Source organism: Elgaria multicarinata, chromosome 4 (genome assembly GCF_023053635.1).
Source record: "Elgaria multicarinata webbii isolate HBS135686 ecotype San Diego chromosome 4, rElgMul1.1.pri, whole genome shotgun sequence".
In the NCBI taxonomy this organism is placed as follows: domain Eukaryota; kingdom Metazoa; phylum Chordata; class Lepidosauria; order Squamata; family Anguidae; genus Elgaria; species Elgaria multicarinata.
The window spans coordinates 73,857,920-73,879,285 of NC_086174.1; the positions used below are offsets into that span (position 1 = coordinate 73,857,920).

The window sequence follows — 21,366 nt, forward strand, 5'->3', positions numbered from 1 at the left end:
AAGTGCCATTGTGCCTTGATTTAGTACTTAATATCTGTCCTGCTTCTGCCCTGTGTGTGTGTGTGTGTGTGTGTGTGTGTGTGTGTTTATGTTGAAGGTAATTTTGATGCTATATGGAATAATGAGACATCCTCAATGTGAGAAATGGGGCATAATCGCAAGAATAAACTGTGCCCATTGAAATGAAGCAGAAAAAAGACAAATTCAAACATAAATCTGTTTTAAAGTCTGATTTCCCCCTTCTCAAACTGTACTCCTGAAGGTTGGCATTTTAGGGCACAATCCTATGGACTGTGTCCTCACTGCTCAGAGACATCCAAGATTCCTATGCTCTGCTGGGCCAAAGCCAACAGGGCAGGAAGAGCGGCGGAGGCAATCTTTGTCTCCTTGTCCTCCAACCTCCTATGTTTTTGCTACACAGGCTTTTCCAAACGACACATTTGGAGGAGGAGGGGAGAGGCTGGATGAAGATCTCAGGCTGCCGCTTCTGAGGTTGGAGCACTGTCTCTGACCTCGGAAAGTTTTTTCCAAGCCATCCTATGGTCCCTGGGACACTTGCCCAGGGACTATAGGATTGCTTTCTCCATATCTTAACATGTTGACTGAGAAAGTAGTCTGGCTTAATATTTCCCCAGTAAAGTTAAGGATACTTTAGTAATAATGTAATATCCAGGTCTGCCATTTCTGCAACACCTAAATGTCACAACACATTCCAATCATGATCTATAATTCAAGTATCCCAAGCAACCACCTAAAGTTCAAATATCTAAAGTGAGCCCACCACTGTAGGTGATCCAATTGCTTTACCTTTTCTCATGGTGGTGGCTTGGGAGAGGGAGTCATTCAATGGTGGCCTAGCAAAGATGCATGCCTTAGTTATCTCCAGCATGTCACAGCTCCCTTTCTCTGTACTGTTGAAGGAAACAGGGCTAGTAAAGATAGGGGAGGGACCTATTCTATCCTCCTTTCTTAAAATGAAATACCCTTTGAGTTATGACTCTGGAATGGACCAATATAAAGGCCCACTGAAACCTCTGCTCATGGTTCATGAACACTTAGTTCCAGGCCTGCCGTTTCGGCATACAACTAATAGCTGAGTTCTCTAAAAATAAATAAATTAAAAGTTCAAAGCACTGGGGTGGCAGTGAGCATTTGAAAATCCATTTCATTTCTCTTTCTGCCTAAACAAGTCCTAAGATTGCTATAAATCTTATCCCAACTGCCAAGGCCCTGAAAATATTATAGCAAGCTTGCTCTTAACCTACTACTCAGCTGCAAAGAGAGTGATATCAAAGCAACTTTAAGAGTCACCTAAATATAAGTTTGAACTAATAACTCAATGGAAAAATGTAGCTGAAGCCACCAAAGTTTGAACTGACTCAAGTTACAACCACAAAAAATCTGCTGAGCATGATTTCCAACAAAACACCAACAGTGGAGAGTGAAGGGGTTTGCTTGCCATTCAGCCTGGATTTCCAAAAACAGACTTTTGGTAAATCACAACAGAAACATAGACTTGTGTAAATATTTTAAACCATTACAGCTTTGTATAGATGTACTGGTTATTTAATAAGTTAACAGTTATATATCTGAGCATCAATATAATAACCCCCTTATTTCAACTCACCACTTATTCCATTTATTTAAAAGATTTTTAGGCTGCCCTTCAGGTAAAACTATCAAGATGGCATACAACACAATAGTAAGATTTCTTTATATATACATAATCACAATTAACATGAGCAAAAGAACAGCGTAAAAAGAAATCAGCAGAGTGGATAAAACCCATTCAAATCAGCTAAATCCCACCCGTATGCTGAAATGACTGGTCATATGAAAATATCTTTGGTGCCAAAAAGACAACACTGTTGGTGCAAGGTGAGTCTCCCTGGTTAGAGTGTTTCATAAATACCCTCCCTGGGTAATTACACTTTCAATGCTGCAACTGAAAGGGCTTTCTTTCCAGTCACTATCCACCTAATTTCAGATGGTTAGGCGACCCAGATGACAGTATCAAATGACTAATACAGTATTTGAGTAGAAGATGTTCTAGAAGGTGGTCTGCTAGCTTTCTAAGCCCCAAGGCTTTTAAGCCAGGGGTGGACATAAAGCAGATCTCCAGATGCTAACTGGGCTTTCTGGGAGTTTACATCCAAAATACCTGGAGACCTACCTTCTGCCTACCGCCAGTTCAGGCACTTCAAATTGTACCTGGAAACAGACTGGTAGCTAGTGTAGCAGTTCAAGAACTGGCAAGGTAAGTTTAATGTAATCAATCCCAGTTTGTAATCTAGCTATTATGTTCTGTATCAACTGAAGTTTCTGAAAAGGGTTCAAACAACATATATACAAGTTCAAAAACTTTCTTCTATAAAACCTATATGATATACAACCCATGGACTTCATACAGATAAGTACATTCACAGATACATACACAATTAAAAATAATACAATGGAAAAGGATACCGTCATGCTTTTTTGTAGCAGGGGGTTATTCTTTTCAACTGTATTCTTGTACGTATTCTAATGTTGCAGGCAGCCCCTGAATAACAGTTATCTCCAAAATGTTGAGTGGGCAAAGCACATAATAAACAGGTACTTTTGTGACCATCACCTGTTTATTTTTTCATTATACATTAGTACCATCTGCTTAAAAGAACATAGGAAATAGGCAATGGAGAAACTTATAGATGTACACTTTTTTCAGGTTATTATCCTCTTTTCCCAGAACGATAGTAAAGAAACTCTGTCGTATGCTTATTTTAAATATTAGAATAAAGGGAGACACATTGCAATGATTAGTATGGTCCCCAATGTCTTTTCATGCTTGCCCTGTTTTGTGCCTAAATGAGGTTTTAGCTCCCAATGGACTTCAGGTATTCCAGAACTTTTGAGTCTGCTTGTATAAAAACACGTCTCATTTTGAACTAAATTAGAACTTGATCCAGGAATTTCTTTCTATAAGCTGTTTCGTAAATAAGAAATATAAAATTTATACCAACTCAGAATAGAGTCTCTTCCTTGTTTCTGCAGCAGGAGAAACCCATTACATAACTGGGTAGAAGACTTACAAGCTATTCCACAAGTTAGCATAGAAAACCAACCAACCAACCACCACCCAGATATCAATGAAACACGTCGCATCCCGCCAGTAAAGTGCAAGCATTCTGACACGGGGAAATATGCGTTGGAACGTCCTTTCATCATCATCATCATCATCATCATCATCAATTTATTTCTTACCCGCCTCTCCGTTTGGATCGAGGCAGGGAACAACAATAAAAACACAAAGCACTGGAGGAGTGGAGACCTTGGTGAAGAGCTTTATTCTGAAACTTTTTTAAAACTACAGAATCAGGCCTGTTCTGAAGTGGCACTCTCATATCTTGAGCTAAACTAATGCGGCACTTGCCAAAAAGTTTGGTGACTACTATTTTATCTACTGCAGCAGCTGCTCACCTGCTCATAAACCCCTAGAAATGGGCCATGATGGGATGAAAAACTGCTGCAAATTATGGTACTTGCGTATGGGCACACAATTCCTCATCTTTCTTCCAAAAGACATAAAACTAAGATTACTCACAATCTTCTTTCCAGTCCACATGGCATTAAAAGAACGCACACGTGGACATGTACTTTCACTCACTTTGCATCTGCATTTATAGTTGTAATTTCATATTTATATCATTTGCAGCTGGTCAGTCAAAACATCTTCTGGGTAAGGCCAGGAAAACATGATAGACAAGGCGCTGATGCTCATATGGAACGTATTTAAGTAAACTGGTGTGTGTGTGTGTGTGTGTGTGTGTGTGTGTGTGTGTGTGTCAAACTGAACAGCTATGTTATTTTAAATTGGTTTTATGTTTTATGCGTACAAGGCAGAGCTGGAATTTCAAAGTTGGCTTTTGCTTGCATTCATCATAAAACATGTTATATGAGGAGCTTCTACCACTACCACTAGTAAAACAGCTGCTGCTAGAAAATCAGAGACCAGTGCTCTTAACAATTTCTTTTTTCTCTAGCAAGTATTCTTGACAAATGAGATTCAGTATTTAATGTAAAAATTGACATTGTTTCCATCATTCTGGAGATCCCAGATTTAACAGGAATGTATATTTCAAAAAGTATCTGCAAATTAGCGTCAAGTCACCAAAAGTGGCTCTAAAAATTCACCCAGTAAAAAATAATATTGCTGATACATGAATAATATTTGGAGGTTGTGTGAATAGCTGGCCAATACCTTTTTGTTTGCTATGAGTTTACTCTTGTGTTGATTTTGATGAAGGAGAGGTAAGCCCTTGAAAACCAAATTAATATTCTTTCCCTGTTCATCTTTTCAGTTTTGCAGAATGAAAAGCCACATTTGGCATTGATCTGTACTGAATTCTACACCACAGGCCAAGCACATATTAGGCTATGGCAACTGAATGGAAGATTACTTCTCAAAACAGAAGCAACTCAACAGACCCACTGTTTCTTGGCAAAGCCTTTCTGGAGTTGCATTCAGCATTGCTTCATGAGATTGGGGTTTGTTTGTTTTTGTATGTGGCTTGGAGACCCATGTACCAAATACCTGAACTACATGTCAGACATGAAGCACAAATTCATGTATTTTTCAGCCCTTTAAAACAGGGGGAAGTAATCTTTTGGGGCCCATGGACACATTTGGCAATTGATATACTGTTGTGGGCACCGCCACAAAAGGACTGCCGTGGGAGGAGTGACTAGTCACTGTATAACACACATGCATTAATGGGAAATGAAGATGGCAGGTTCTGGAGGCTCTCACTTTGCTTTGAAGCAATCACAGCTACTGGTAAGAAAATATGTTAATTAAAAAAAGTGAGAAGGGTAGGGCATCTTGGTGGGCACCAAGAAAGGTGTCTGGGGGTGCATTCTTGCTTGGGGGACCACACTGCCTACCACGCTTTAAAATATAAATAAATGTGGACCAGATCCTGATAGCTACTTGACATATTTTACAAATTCACATGCATACTAACTTTATCCTCAAGAATTAATAAGAATCTTAATTTATTCTCAAATTATGTTTTTGATATTCGTCAGAAAGTTTTAGCGTCACCAAAAAAGGAGGGATAACCTATACCTTTGAAACTTTTTTTAAACAGGAACAGAGATGATCAAGAATTCATCACTGCTAAATTATAGATGTAAAACACTCAGCTAGTTGTCATTAAATCTGGATCATTTTGCTATGAGTTCATCCTAGGGCCTTTCCAATGGTAGTCCCACATTTATGGACTGTCTTCCTAAGGAAATATCAGTGGTCTCACCTTTGGAAACTTTTAAGGAAACACATCTTTATTTCAGACTGGTTTTTTATTAATTGCTGCTGTTTATTAACTGCTCCTGCTCAATTTTAAGTCGTTTTAATGTGGTTTAATCAGATTATTATTTTATTATGTTTATAATTAACAACAAGAACAAATATTGAAAGTTGCTTTATACTGAATCTAGCCCAGTATTGTTGACTCTGACTGTCAGTGGCTCTCCAGGGCTTCAGGCAGAATTTCTTCCAGCCCTCCCTGGAGATGCTGAGGCCTAAACGTGGGGCTTTCTGCGTGCATAGCATGTGTTCTGCCACTGAGCCACAGCCCCTCACTATAATTATATTTCATTAAATCTTCTACACTGCCTTAAAGGGGCAATTGTGCCCTAAAAGACATTATATATTTCAGGTAATAATTAAGAAATAAATAATCCTTAGACAAGACCATGAACAGAAACCACAGGGTAACTGAAGAAACTCACAAGCATTTTATCAGACAGCAGTTGGAGGCCAACAAGGTTCAGCAAGAGAAACAGCAGGCAGGTCTCCATAAATCCACTCACCTGGGGCAACAACCCATAACAAGAACTCAACAAGGAAAATGTCTTCCAGCCCACTCTTAGCAAATTGCAGACAACCTTGGGATGGGAGGGAGATGGCTGGGTTTGAGATCCCTTATGATGATAGTTTATGACTTCAGGATCCAGGGCACACATAAATATTTTTTTACTGCACCAAAGTGTGCCAATTCATCAATATGTGTTCATCATCTAGATGTTATATCAATAACTTTTGTTCAAATCAAGCAGCCACAAGGGGCACAAAAATGTGAAACTAAATTTAAGAGATGGCATCTGAAATATTTTCAGAACAGAAGTAAAAAAAAATGATAATGAAATTGTGCTCATATTTTAAACATGGGCCTCAATACATATAATTGATGTACTGAGGGAAATTTACTAATTCACGATGGAGTGGGGCTCAGATTGGAGCACAGCAAGGGAATATATGAACTTGTTTTCAGCAATAACGGGGAGATGTGACTCCTAATAACAGCCAAATTCATAGCATAGATATGACTCGCAATAACAGCCAAATTCATGAATCAGATGTCTGGATTTTTTTTTATCCTAAGCGAATAAAAAGCTAACTTTTTTTGGTGTTGTTTCCCCCTGCCCCCTACAAGCAGCTGAAAAATGAGCTTGAAAGCAAGTTCCAGAAAGATGGAGCCAGAGAAACAAAGGAACCCACCTGCAGGCTGACCTCAAGGGAGGTTCTACAAGTAACTCTATAACAAAGCAAACGCTGTACCAAGAAACCTGATGTGATCACCGAAAGAAATGGCTGCACTGCTTAGTGGCCTGACTAGGTTATAAAATGTCAACACCATAATGTTAATACAAGGAGAAATACCATAATTCCATACACATAAACACACTTTATACACATGAAATTTAGATTGAATTCAAAGTTGAGCAAATGGAAGGCTGTGGATTTTTCTCTTCTTCTTTTCACCCCTGCAGTTCTCTGAAAAGCCTCCACAGAAGGTCAAGGGACTATCCTAAAAAGCATGGACGAAGGGGCAGAGGGCTGCAGTGGGACAAGGGAATCACCTGAAACTGGACAAAGGAATCTTGTATGAGTGGAATTTGTGCAATTTTGGGCAATTCCCTTCTCCCAAAACACTCTATCGGATGGTGCTATGAACCTTTGGAGCAGCTTTTCAGGTGGGAGTAGTGAAGAGGAATATGTGAAAGATCCACCACAACTTTGGACCCAATCCACTAATACAAAAAAATCTACACAATTCTTTGCACATTTCTTTCAACAGTGAGAAAACTTCTGAAACTGCTGTTAGTATCATACCATACAAGTAAAATTATTAGTCATGCTGGCATTCAGAATCCTCTTGTGGTTTCATATGAGTTCAGACAAATTGATGGAGCCCAATATCTTCCACCAGCAGCATATGATTTCCCCAGCACCCTGTAACATGTATTTGAAGTATTCCTTGCTATTTGGGACTGCCAGGCAAAAGCCATGCATACATTATGAATATTCCTGGCGCATGTGGCCAAAGACAAGTTGGGCCTTGAGTTGTTGTGTTATAGTTTGTTTCCTATAGTTTGACCTCACTCAGTTGTGGCATGGCAGTTGACAGACTCCAATAATCCAAAGGTCTGGGTGAGGCTGGATTGCACAGCAGCAGCTGCATCTACAGTGCCGCTGGTATGGCTATGCATGTGTAGGGCCTCTGTTTACTGTCCTTTGTGTAGGAATTGAAATGTGTGTAGTATTCTATGACATAGAGGGGTCCATGCCTTTGGAAAGATCACAGTTTAAGTAGAAGTAAAACTAAGGTACAGTGCACAAATGAAGTGGAGCAAAGGAAAGGCAGAAATTAAAGTGTCATGTAGACCAATTATCAGTTCTTAATAAGAAATGGCAAAACTGAAGAGGGGTGAGTTTTGATCATTTATGAACAGGCAGAATAATGGTTCTGCTGCCTACTTTCTATTCTGCCTTTCTTCCAAGGAACTCAGGGTGGTGAACATGTTTGTCCCCGAGTGATTGTGAGTGGCACTTTTTCTTAGTCTTTCAGGCCCAAATCCAGATGGGGAGGATGGAGTGCCTGTAACTAGCAAAGATGCCTCATGTTTTCCTGGTCCAGTAATGCCTTATGAAGCATCTGAGTATTACTGTTTTGTGAGTTGACCCATGTCAGTTTGTTGCTTACATCAGTAGCAGGCAGAATGAGTTAAACAGTGAGAAAGAGCCCTCGTTTATCAGTAAGGCTAGATGCTTCATAAGGCAAGACCAGGACAACGTGGGGCAAGGAAAACTGACCATCAGCTCAGATCCCTTCAGTATATATTGGTTAGGATTTTTTACTCTAACGTACATCACTTTACATGTACTTATATTCAACTGTATTTGTGCATTCTCCAAATTTGGCGAGATCATTTGGGAGTTCTCTGCAATCACTTCTTGCTTTTACCACCCTGAATAATTTGGTGTAGTTACCAAATTTGGCCACCTTAGTGCTCACTCCTAAAATTAGGTCATTTATGAAGTTAAAAAGCATTAGTCCCAATACAGGACATTGGGAAATCCACTTCTAACACTATTCCACTGGGAGAACTACCCATTTATTCCTACTACCTGTTCTTTAACTGATCTATAAGAGTACTTGTTCTGTTACCTCTTATTACTTCTATAAAAGCCATCCCCAACCTGGCATGATGGCATCCTTGAAGTGTGTTGGATTACAACTTCCATCATTCCCATACTAACCTGGTCAGTAGCCAAGCTGACATTGGGATGATGGGAGTTGTACCCCAAATCATCTGGAGGATGTCAGTTTGGGAAAGGCTGCTTCACAATATTTTCAATCTAAACTTCAAGGTAAACTTTGAAATGCAAAATATGGTATCAATAGTCCATTCTGAGGTCCAAAATTTCAAATAAAACCAAAGATTTATGATGATTATAAACTAAACATGAATGTTTATAAGAGGCAACCCTTCTCTATAGAGTACCATGGGCATTGTAAAATATGCACATATGCATTTATGTTATAACACAAACTAAACATATTTACACAAACCAAATCTGCATATCTTAGAAGCATGCTTATTGAGGTGATACTTTATAAAACATGAAAATCAGAGCATTCTTCTGGTTAATTGTGAATCTTGTAGATTCAAGAGGAAGAGGAAGAGTAGAGACGCAATTCGATTTTTAAATATTCATTTGTCTCTTTACTGAACAAAATGTAAAATATAAAAAGTCTATGCAAGTCTGTGTTTGCTATTTCAAGTTCCTGGTTTTATAATTGTATGAGAAAAGAAGAGAGACAATGCCACCTTCTGGCCAAATCATCTTAGTACTGAAACTTATATCCCCAAACTTAGTGCAAACCAGTACAGAAAATACACATATTCACTCTCCAAGCATACATTTTATATTTTAAGTATTTGCTTAATCTATCCTCTGTATGTAGGTGTGTACACATACACACACATATACTTTTTCTCAGAAGCAGAGCCTTTGTTGGATGGGTAAAGCAGTCTGAAGAATGACTAATTTTAATATTTTAGGGAGCGATCCTATGTCCCCTAGACAGCATCTGGGGGACATCAGATTTTTTTGGTTTCCTGGATATGAGGTCGGAGACATGGCTCAAACCGTCAGGAAACCGTCCTCCCCGCCCATCCCTCTTGTAGCTGACATGGAGATAACCATGCCAGCTACCCCTCCGCACTTACAAAATTGAGCATGGTGATGGGGAAAGAGGGCGTTCCTGGGGGTGGGAAGGGGAGGAGACCAGGATAGCTGTCTTATGCCTTTTTCCTATTGCTGTCCCAGCCTCCTTCCCTCCCTTTCCCCCGAAGCTTCCAGTAGACAGGTAAAATTGCCCGTCTAGGTAAAATGCAGAGAGGGAGGCATGAGGCACCTCTGTCTCCGCATAGAATACTTGTAATTCTCCAAGTTGGAGAGCCATTAGGCCAGCAGGTACCATGGATAGGGCTTTCTCAGTAGTTGCCCAACTCCTGTGGAACTACCTCCCAAGTGGGATATATATGGCCTCATCACTAATTGCTTAAAAACAACAAGAACTCTGAAGACACATTTATTCCAGTCTGCATTTGTTTAAATGTAAACCACAACATTACCTGAAGAAATCTTTAGGTGCTTCTGGTTTTTTGGGAGTTGTGGTTTAAAAATTGAATGGTAATGGTATTTTCACCAGATTTAGAATTTTGAAAGCCCCCTTTTGAGGGTAGCAAGCCTTGAAAGGCAAGTTAGAAACTTAAATAAATAATAATACACTTCACAGATGATTATGTAAGCCACAACCCACACCAATCTAATCTTATATAGCAACTGAGACTTCAGCTAGTATAAATTATACTAACTTCACAATGATGGATCATATGTCATTGACATTTTAAAATATATTAATATATTAATATTCCAGTTAATACTAAGTGCCTAGCACCATTCTAACATCAGTAGTAAAACTGGTAGAATGTTTACTATTACACAAACAAAACTTAAATTTTTGACTTATTGCACTCCTATCCTCAGAGAGAGAGAGAGAGAGAGAGAGAGAGAGAGCTTCCAATTTTATCTATTTAAGCTGTTTGTATACCTTAAAGACTGAGATGTGAAGGTTTATTATCATTTAATCCAATGGATGTATTATTATTATTTTAAATTTGAACATTTTCAACTTGCTTATTGCTTGTTCAGCATGCAGAGTTATATATGACATTTATGAATCATACAATGAAACAAGAAAATGTATTGAATAATAGAAATCAATTAGGAAAAATATCAGTATACAGTTACCTGGGTTTTTGTAAATGCTGAGTACATCCTTGAAATAATGAGGTAAAAATCTTTCTAGTAAAAGCAGCACATCTTCCAATTCTTCCAGAATCCCCACAAGAAGGAAATTTTCATTCACATTCACTTTTGCTCTCTCGAGGGCCCATTCACCAGGCTCCCTTAAAAAAAAGTTTTTAAAAAATCTTCAAATTGAATTTTGCAAACAAAAGTTTTATTCAATAATAAAAGTGGGTTTGGACTAATTTATATTATAACAATATCTTCTACAAAATTTATCTATAAATGTTAACTATCAAGGTTTCAGTGACATATTTAAAGCATTTCAAATCAGCTTGTCATAAGCAATCGGTATACTGAGATGCTAATGTACACCTTAGCACCTGGGCTGCACAGCATGGTTTCATGAGATTTAATTATTTAAAGAACAAGGGATCGAACTAATCAAGCCATCAACACTGGCCTGTTGTGGAGAGGGGGGTTAATAAAACTGTGTTCCCCAAAGGATTTGGTTTCCTGCAATATCAGTTTCTACTGAATATCTAATTCTGGACAGGACAGGCTTATGATTTTCGGGTGGAGAGGTATGAAGAAGAGGCTATCTTGCCTTTATGTTCAGGCTCCAGCTCTTTACTATTTTAGAAAAAGGAACTAATTTATTCACAGATCAACTGGCTTATGGCTTTGGGACTTATTTTGCCCCTTTCTTTAGCATGTGCCATAGCTTGTTTGCTAATATGGCCAATTGGTTTTTTACATGATTCACTGTCCTTCAGATTAACAATGGCAACAGTAGTTTAGCTTCCTGCTGCTGTTTGTTGATCATTCTAAATCCTAAATTCTCCTGGTTTCCTAAGTGGTAAACCATAATTTTAGAATGGCTGAAAAAGAAATAAAAGGTGGATATATAGTTACCTGCATCTTGGATGCTGTCCACAGAAATATGGAATAATATAAAATAACCTGGGATTGGAACATTCAGGGTAGTTCTCAAGAACACATACGTTAATATCCTAAAAGAAAGGGGAAGGGTGAGTGGGAGAGAAAAGCAATTTGAAATGTTAAGGTTTTAACAACGAAATTCTGTCTTGTGAAAATTATGAACGACTGCATACAGAAAGGTTATTCTGGTGGCAAGTCTACATTTGCATGTCAACCATCTTGGAAAACGTCCACTACACAATTAATTACTTACAAGGGGCATATGTATCCATGTTACATGGGTTCAACCTATATAGGTTCTAACAAATACAATCTTCAAGGTTCTTTGCACACTGATTTTATGGAGGCTTATGGCAGATCCTCTGCCTCAACATGATTTACCACAACTATATATTATTCATATGTTGTATCAGTTTTGCTTTTGAAAATTAGAACCTAAGAACATAAGAAAAGCCATGATGGATCAGACCAAGGGTCCATCTAGTCCAGCTTCTATAGAATTTAAAACAAAACGTAACATTTTAACTGCACTCTCACATTCAATGCAATCAGCATAGGGATCAAAGATATTTAAGACATTCAATAAGTAGAAACTGGAACATTCTTAATCAACAACGGACAGGAGTGCACTATATCGGCTATGGGGCGGTATATAATGTAAATAATAATAATAATAATAATAATGTGAATAAAAGTTAAAATTTGGTGTGGTTTATTAAGTACTTAAGTGTTAAGTATTAACTTAAGTATTATTAAGGACAGATGCTTAAAATAAATTAAAAACTGTAATTACACATTGTTTATATGAACATGTTAAGAATGATTTCTGTATCAAAAGCTATATCAAGAACCAAACTATTACTGTAGAAATCTCAGTATAATAACAGAAACATGTTAAACTCAATTATGCATGCCACAATAATACAATGATATATACACAAATGCAAATAAGCTGACATTGGAATCTGACCACCAAACACCCCACCACTCCCTCAGCAGTAGGCTAAGCTGTATTGATGTCACAGAATGACCCCAGAATTTCTAACCATGAATTGGACACCACACTTAATGCAGCTCCACTAGTAGAGGCGTTCAGAGTGCCGTCCGGTTCAGTTTTATTGGATGAGTTTCAGTTATTGAGGCCCGAGGATGTGGACAAGCTGCTTGGCCAAGTCCGGTCGACCACCTGTGTGCTTGACCCTTGCCTGTCATGGCTCATTACATCAAATAAGGAGGGGATCGCCGGCTGGGTCCAGGAGGTTGTAAATGCCTCCTTGAGAAAGGGAGTGGTGCCGGCCTCTTTAAAAGAGGTGGTAATTAGACCACTCCTGAAGAAGCCTAACCTGGACCCGGAGGATGTTAACAACTACAGGCCGGTGGCTAATATCCCCTTCTTGGGCAAGGAGCTTGAGCGGGTGGTTGCAGGACAACTCCAAGCACTCTTGAATGAAACGGATTATCTAGATCCATTTCAATCGGGTTTCAGGCCTGGTTTTGGAACGGAAACTGCCTTGGTCGCCCTGTGGGATCACCTCTGTCAGGAGAGAGACATGGGGAGTGCGACCCTGTTGGTTCTCCTGGACCTCTCAGCGGCTTTCGATACCATCGACCATGGTATCCTTCTGGATAGGTTGTCTGAGCTGGGAGTTGGAGGTACTGCGTTGCAGTGGCTCCGCTCCTACTTGGATGGCCGATTCCAGAAGGTGGTGCTGGGGGATTATTGCTCTGTGCCATGGCTCCTAAGCCATGGGGTTCCACAGGGCTCTATCTTATCCCCTATGCTGTTTAACATATACATGAAGCCGCTGGGGGAGGTTATCCGGAGATGTGGACTGAGGTGTCATCAATATGCGGATGATACCCAGCTCTACCTTTCCTTTTCATCAAACCCAGGTGAGGCAGTGACTGTTCTGAACCAGTGCCTGGGCACGGTAATAGACTGGATGAGGGCTAATAAACTGAAACTCAATCCAGACAAGACGGAGGTACTGTTAGCGGGTGGTTCATCTGTCCGGCGAGGTGTTGTTTGCCCTGTCCTGGATGGGGTTGCACTCCCCCTGAAGGATCGGGTCCATAGTTTGGGGGTGCGCTTGGATCCAGAACTGTCACTTGAGGCACAGGTGAACTCAGTGGCAAAGAGCACCTTTTATCAGCTTAGGCTGATATACCAGCTGTGCCCTTATCTGGACAGAGATAGCCTAGCTACAGTTATCCATGCTCTGATAACCTCTCATTTGGATTACTGCAATGTGTTATACGTGGGGCTGCCTTTGAAAACGGTCCGGAAACTTCAACTGGTACAAAACAGGGCAGCACGCTTACTAACAGGGACTGGCCGACGAGACCACATTACGCCAGTCCTTTTCCAGCTTCACTGGCTGCCAGTCCAGGTCCGGGCCCGATTCAAAGTGCTGGTATTAACATTTAAAGCTCTAAACCGCTTGGGGCCAGGTTAACTGAAGGAACGCCTCCTCCCATATGTACCTGCCCGGACCCTAAGGTCATCCTCAGGGGTCCTTCTCCGCGAGCCCCTGCCAAAGGAAGCGAGGCAGGTGGCTACCAGGAGGAGGGCCTTCTCTGCTGTGGCACCTCGGCTGTGGAATGAGCTCCCTAAGGAGGTTCGCTTGGCACCTACATTATATGCTTTTAGAAGCCAGGTGAAGACCTTTTTATTCTCCCAGCATTTTAACAGTCTATAAATAAATTTTAACTTGGTGTTTTAAATTTGTAATTTTGCATTGCTGCTGTTTTTATATGGTTGAGCTTTTATATTGTATTTTATATTATGGTTTTATACTGTTGTTTTTGTGAACCGCCCAGAGAGCTCCGGCTATTGGGCGGTATAGAAATGTAATAAATAAATAAATAAATAAATAAACCATCAGGAAGAAGCATTGGGCATGGTATACTGGATGTGATTTAGTGCAGATAGTAAGAGTGAAATGGAACTGGGTGAAAAACTTGCACAGGGCCTCTATGCTGTTGACAGAAGGCAGAAAAACAAATCAAAGGTCTGGGGAAGAAGGTAGAGTATAATTTCTATGGAAATGAAAGGGAAGATAAGCTACCACAGTCCATAATAATAAAAGAGGAAGTGTCTGTCAGCACCATAGTTCCAAGACCATGAAAACTAGAAACCTGAAACTTGGCAGGCATACTAACAGGGTGTGTGCTTCAGGGTTATTTTGTTGTTAAAATGCATTAACTTTAATTAAATTAAGCATTTTAAGCCTGCAGAACCATCTTCAGTCACTAGGTGGTAGACTTCCCTAACTAGCGTATATCTTTGCTGTCAGTACAATTTGAAGCAGGTGTGGGATGTGTGTATAAGAGGATTAGTTCAAGTTAACAGAGATATATGCTTCTGTAATTCAAGCCCTCCTGCTGAGATGCAAGACAATAAAGAGGTCTGCTGTGTAATCCATAAATCTTTATTCAGCAAATAAACATCTCTTCATACCTGAAGGAAGTGCGCATGCTAGGAGCTTTCCTCTAGGCTTAATTAGGGTAACTATGCTAAGCAGTTGTTTGTGCAGTCCAAGAGTCACTTTAGCTCAGGGAGGGTCTTTTTGGAAAAGTCTTTGGCGAGTGGCTAGCCTGGGAGACTGCCTCTCACCTGCTCTCAACTCCACCCTCCTGACCTTGTGGCAGTCTCTGGGATCTGTCAACTCCAAAGTCTCTTCCCCCTCCAACAGAGGCTGAGTTCCCAGGGACCGGGGGAGGATGGCATTCTTTCCAATAAGCTCCTGGAAAGATTCCTCCTTGACTCCTGAAGAGTCTTGGAGGATCTCCTCCCCCACTTCCTCTTGGCTGGTAAATTTCTAGCCATCATCGTCCTCCTCCTCCAGATTCTGAATCTGATTGACCTCCTGAAACCCTTTTCCCCACACTACAGGCCTGATCCTGACAATGGCTGAACCTGGCCCTCATATTGAGCAGAACCCCCTCAGGGGAATGGAGTAGGCAGACCACTCCCTCAGGGATTTACAGGGGTTCAACATGACAGGAGCTGTCCCTGGGAGTGCCAATGGCTGTGCTGATGCTCAGATGGTGCAGGCACAATGTGTCCAACTGCATAACTCTGCTTCAAGGCTTTGAGGAATAAGGGCTATTCCAACCCATCAGAGTTAGATATTCTTGCTAGTAAGTAAGTAAATAAATCAGAAACCCTAAAGAGTTCACATTCCTCCATATTTAGCAACTATAATGCAAAGGAACTGTGCGCACACGGACAGATCTACATGTTAATAGGCAGCATAGTGCAGGGTTGTTGTTTTGTGGCCACAGCAGCTGTCATCATAGCCCAAAAGCCAGAACACTGTTGGCTGAGGGAAGCTTCTGTAAAGTAAAATGGTATTTTAAAAAGCCTTGAGTGATTTTACATTTGCTTGCATGAAAGTTCACAGTCCTTTAGTTTATGGGCACTCTCTTTAAAGCTGAGAAAGTGCTTAGTACTTTTTGTATACTTTTTAAATGTTTACTGTTTTTAACTTTTGTAAACCGCCCAGAGAGCTTCGGCTATGGGGCGGTATATAAATGTAGGAAATAAATAAATTAGTACGTTAGTGACCGTTTCAGAGGCATGTAAGAGGGCTATCAACAATCTGATGCAATTTCCAATATCATCTAAGCAATTAACACTTATAGACTCAGAAGCATGGGATACTAGCATATCCACACAAGTTTTTCTAATAATGTTAACTGTTTGCAAATAAAATGTATAAATTTGGCACAGCCCTCACATTCATGATACATCTCCAATAGTACACTCTGTGCTGAACAAATTTGTGGAGGTATTCCAAAAATGAAGTGAAGGGTTTTAACAAACATTCACAGCAATATTTAGGATATTCTCTCTCAATGCATGTGAAACATAGAGTATACTAATATGCCAAGGATAATGAAAAGGCTTCAATAGCAATAATCTGATGGCCCTATCAATGCAAACATAACACATATCATTCAACAATGTGTATTTGCTCCTTGTCACAGGATTACAAGAATTACATTATGTTGCTTTTAAAAACAATAAATTTTATCTTAACTGTTCTCAGCTCTGATCTGTTGTTCTGTGGGGAATGCTACTGATAGCAAATTTTTGTTCAAAATTTTTGTCTACTCAAATGATAAATCTTTTAAAGCTCTATATACTGTCCTTCCAAGTGGCCACCCTCAGCTAATGGAAGATCTCCTGGTTTCAGTTAAAATCTTACTTAAGAAATACTGTTGAAATTAGTGTTTGGATAAACATGCTAAAAATGCTACTGCCGCTCAGTCTTTGAAAGGGTGTCCAAGGCAGTATATAATCTTAATGAAATAAAAATGGAGATTATTTTTTTAAAAAAAATTCTTTAAAACAATAAATTCTTTAAAATCTTTAAAACAATCAAACTTAAACAGCATAAAAAGATAGGGATTAAGACTGCCTAATATTTTCTGGGCAGCTCACAAGAAGTAACACATCATATTAAAATACAAGAACAAAACCGATAGCAGCACAATACTTTTTAACCTGCAGAGAAAGGAATAAAATCAGTTCAGCAACAGAAATACACAGTAAATTTCACACCAAATGATGGGCTCGCTTGCATAATCAAGCAGAACATGCCAGTGACCACTTTGGGCATTCAAGCTGCAGAAAAGATGATTGTAGCACACAGTCCCAGTTAATAAACTTGCAGCCCTATTTTAGATCAACTGGGGTTTCTGAACTGTTTTCAAAATAAGGCCCACATACAAGGTCAACCAGACCTTTCAAAGAATTTCTGATGTTTAAACCCGGGACCTTTTATGTAGGAGAGAGAAGAAGGGTGAAAAATGCTGCTGTGTCTGAACTTTGCTTTCCTGTTCCAGATGGGAAAATTTCCCATCCTACTTTTCCCCTAATGAGCACAAGGTGGAGCATATGAGATTTCCCATTTCCATAGAATGACTTCCAAATGCCAACCTAGTGAGCATCATATAGGAGCAGGAATTGAACCCAAGTCTCCTCAGAGTAAACTCAAACCTCTATTTACTGTCTGTGAAGATACCCATATGTATACGGTGGTGGGGTGAGAGGTAGGGAGAAGACATCAAAACACAATTCTCTTGATTAAGCAAAGATCTAGGGAAAAGGCAAAATGTGGTGGATTTTATACTTAACTGCTGATAGTTTCACATATTCACAGAACTAAATAATAAGAGGAATTATCACACAAATAGTATTAAAAAACATGAATATGGTTGTCTCCAGTGAGACAACTGGAAAGAAAGCAACAAATGGAAAACACCAGGGTTATATTTTCAATTTTAAAAGTATGTTTATAAATTGTCTTCAATTAAAAATATCACTTTATCATGTTTAATTTCTCTGGAAAAAATGGCAGGCTCTAGATGGAGAGGGGCTGTGGCTCAGCGGCAAAGCACCTGCTTTGCATGCAGAAGGCCCCAGGTTTGATCCCTGGCATCTCCAGGTAGGGCAGAAAAAAACTGTCTGAAACCCTGGAGAGCTGCAGCCAGTCATAGAATCATAGAATAGCAGAGTTGGAAGGGGCCTACAGGGCCATCTAGTCCAACCCCCTGCTCATTGCAGGAATCCACCCTAAAGCATCCCCGACAGATGCTTGTCCAGCTGCCTCTTGAAGGCCTCTAGTGTGGGAGAGCCCACAACTTCCCTAGGTAACCGATTCCACCGTCGCACTGCTCTAACAGTCAGGAAGTTTTTCCTGATGCGTCAGTGCCGACACTACTGGACCAACAGTCTGTCTCAGTATAAAACAGCTTCCTATGTTCCTATAATATTTCAAATTTGCTACCATTCTGTTTCTTAATTTGCTTGAAGTTAAATAAGGGCTCCATTTAAAAGGTTCTCTTTTAACACTTGCACAATGCAATCCTATACATGTATACATGCCCAACTGAGTTCAGTGAGACTTATTCCCAGATAAGTGAGCACAGGATTGCAGCCTGAATATTTTAATGACCTGATAATTTACATAGTTCTGATTTGCTGACTATGATGTTCCCACTATACATAATTAGGGAACTTTTAATATGCATATCTTGCTATTAGCTCAGTGATTCAGAATAATAGCACAGGAATAAATTATGTGAAAAAAATCTAAAATCTAAAGTAACTTTTAAATCTGACCACAGGAAAAGCTCAGATATATCTACAGCACTGTCCTGTCCATCATTTATGTATATGACATGATACATATTATGAGTGATAAATAAAATATGTTTATTTAAAACCTATACTTAAATCAACTGTTGGTTTCATACTGTCAGTTCTCAAACTGGTTCACAACAAAATCACACAATGATCAAAGCAATCCAGAAACTGTTAACCACCACTAAAATCCAATAGATTAAAAGCAGCAGGTAAAAAGTAGCTAGCTAACCATCTAAGGCTTAATGATATTTTTCTAGATGCTAGCCAGCTTTGATTAATTATTAACAAATATGCCCAAAGAAATAAATGATGACATTTCTTTGTTAAACCAAATCTAATGCCAGAACTTTCTATTAAATCTAATTGCCTTTTCTCTTTCTTATATATTTTCTAATGAAGATGAAGGGAGGTGTCAGCTGAAGGCATATTTCAAGGGCCATAGAGGAAGTGGTGAACTAAATAAATGGTTTTTGGGTAGTAAACAGGCTCCAGAGAGAATAAAAAATCTATGTAGAAAAATCAATATGAGACTCAGTGGTGATCTCGTCTTTTAAGGTGGCTGTTCTTCCCAACAGAGCTTATGTCAATAGTACACATCATGGACAGCCAAAGAAAACTTCCTTGCTCTACTAAGAATCCTAAAAATCCTGTACTGTAACTTTTTAAATCCCTCCTGACCAAAAAAATGATTGCTCAATATTTACAAAATAGGTCAAACTTACCATCATAATGCAACAGCCCTGCGTAATATGAATAAATGACCTGGGAAGGATCTACACTACTGCTTTATAACAGTATTGAAGTGTGCTGACAACTGTTGGGGGGGGGGGGCACGGCACATTTCATATACTGTTTTCAAACTGCTTTCATATTTTCAACTTGTTCATAAATAATCTGGAATTAGGAGTGAGCAGTGAAGTGGCCAAGTTTGCTGACGACACCAAATTATTAAAGGTTGTAAAAACACAAAGGGATTGTGAAGAGCTTCAAAGGAATCTCTCCAAGCTGGGAGAGTGGGCATCCAAATGGCAGATGCGGTTCAATGTAAGCAAGTGTAAGGTGATGCATGTTGGGGCAAAAAAATCCATCTTCAAGTATAACCTAATGGGATCTGAGCTTGTGGTGATATGACAGACATTGGGAGCTCCAGTTCTGTACATAGTGTGTATATTATGGGCAGAATCTTATCCTGCCCCTGCACTGGTGGAATGGATTGTTAGTGAAACAGGAACTAGCAGTTCCAGAAATGAATGGCAACGCTTGTTTCCAGAATGAGGTCAGCAGATCTGTCAGAAGAGAGTTCTGCTGATTTGCTCCATTCTGGAAATGAGCACTGCTACTAATGCTTATTTTAGGAGAGATGACTGTACAATGAAAGACAGCACGCACGCGCGCGCACACACACACACACACACACTTCAATCTTCTCATAAGTAAGGCAAGCACAAGTACCCTGAACCAAGCCCATGGGAATTTCTCTGAAATTTCTTCTCCTTCCAATCCCGCCCCCCTCCGAAAAGCAATTTCTTTTTATCAAATTGAATGAGAATGGACAAAAATTTCGTAGGAGAAATTTTCGGCACAGCACTTCTTGATACTTGCTCACCCACACACTTTACTTAGGTGTCACGATGGCTTGAATGAACAGGCATATCTGGAAGCTTATTTACTTGCCTGGCAGGCATACTTATTAACCAAAAGTCAAAAAGGTTGTAGCAAAATTACTTTGAAATTGGGAGGGGACGCTTTATGACACACACTTTTTCTGGACAGGATCCAAATGGCCCAGTGCATGATCTAAAACACATCTGCCTGTGGGACAAGGGGTTGCTACTTTACCTTTCCAACTGTAAACTTTCATACCATGTTGAATTTTAATCCAAAGGGTATCCTGATCTTCAGGAGTAGAGTTTGAGGAGCGGGAGGGGAGCTAAGGGCAGTGGGGCAAAAATGCCCCGTTGTATGCAAAGTCCAGCTTCTATTTTACATATATAGACATTTTAAAAAATACATATTCAAGACCAGCTGTTATTTGATTACCTTTGTGACAAATCACAGATCAAAATCTATAATTATAACATTTTCCAGAGAAGTACATCATCGACTTTTAAAAACGTCCAATTTGAATATTAGCAGAATGTGGGCCTTTGCTTATGAATGCGAGGGGATGGCTAAAGGGATCCATATGGCAAGCAGATGCGGTGCAAGACTGCAGGCACAGGCTGCCAATACTACTCAAGCCAAAGCTTTACAGCCAGGACTATTCCACCATGAGGCCCACTGGAAAGAGCTGTGTCAGTGACAATGCATTGTGCCAGATTGTGTGGGTGTTTTGTGAAAGTGTAACAGTCCACTAGAGACTAGAATAAGGCCAACAGCACTATTTCAATGTCCATACTAGATTGCTGAGGTGAGACATTGCTGGTTTTAGTATATAACCCTACACATGGGCCGCAGTTTTGGTGTTACAGCCAAAGTAAGTAAACTAATCATGTTGCTTCATTTTGCTGCTCCTTAAATAGTTTTTACTGCAGTTGTTTTAATGTTGTGTTTTTCATGTTGTACCTAAATGTTTTTTAATATTGTGAACCACTGAGAGATTTTTAAATTTTCAGAAATATATAAA

At 39.6% G+C, this 21,366-nt stretch overlaps 1 protein-coding gene across 1 annotated transcript in view; it reads right to left on the reverse strand.

Annotated features, from left to right (window-relative positions):
* UST (uronyl 2-sulfotransferase) overlaps window positions 1–21,366 on the reverse strand; it is a 114,667-nt gene that overhangs the window by 14,282 nt on the left and 79,019 nt on the right. Inside the window, exons 6-7 of the mRNA XM_063124554.1 lie at window positions 11,558–11,655; window positions 10,646–10,803 (exon numbers count right to left, since the gene is read on the reverse strand). Coding sequence (XP_062980624.1) covers window positions 10,646–10,803; window positions 11,558–11,655 — 256 coding nt within the window. The remainder of the gene's footprint in view (window positions 1–10,645; window positions 10,804–11,557; window positions 11,656–21,366) is intronic.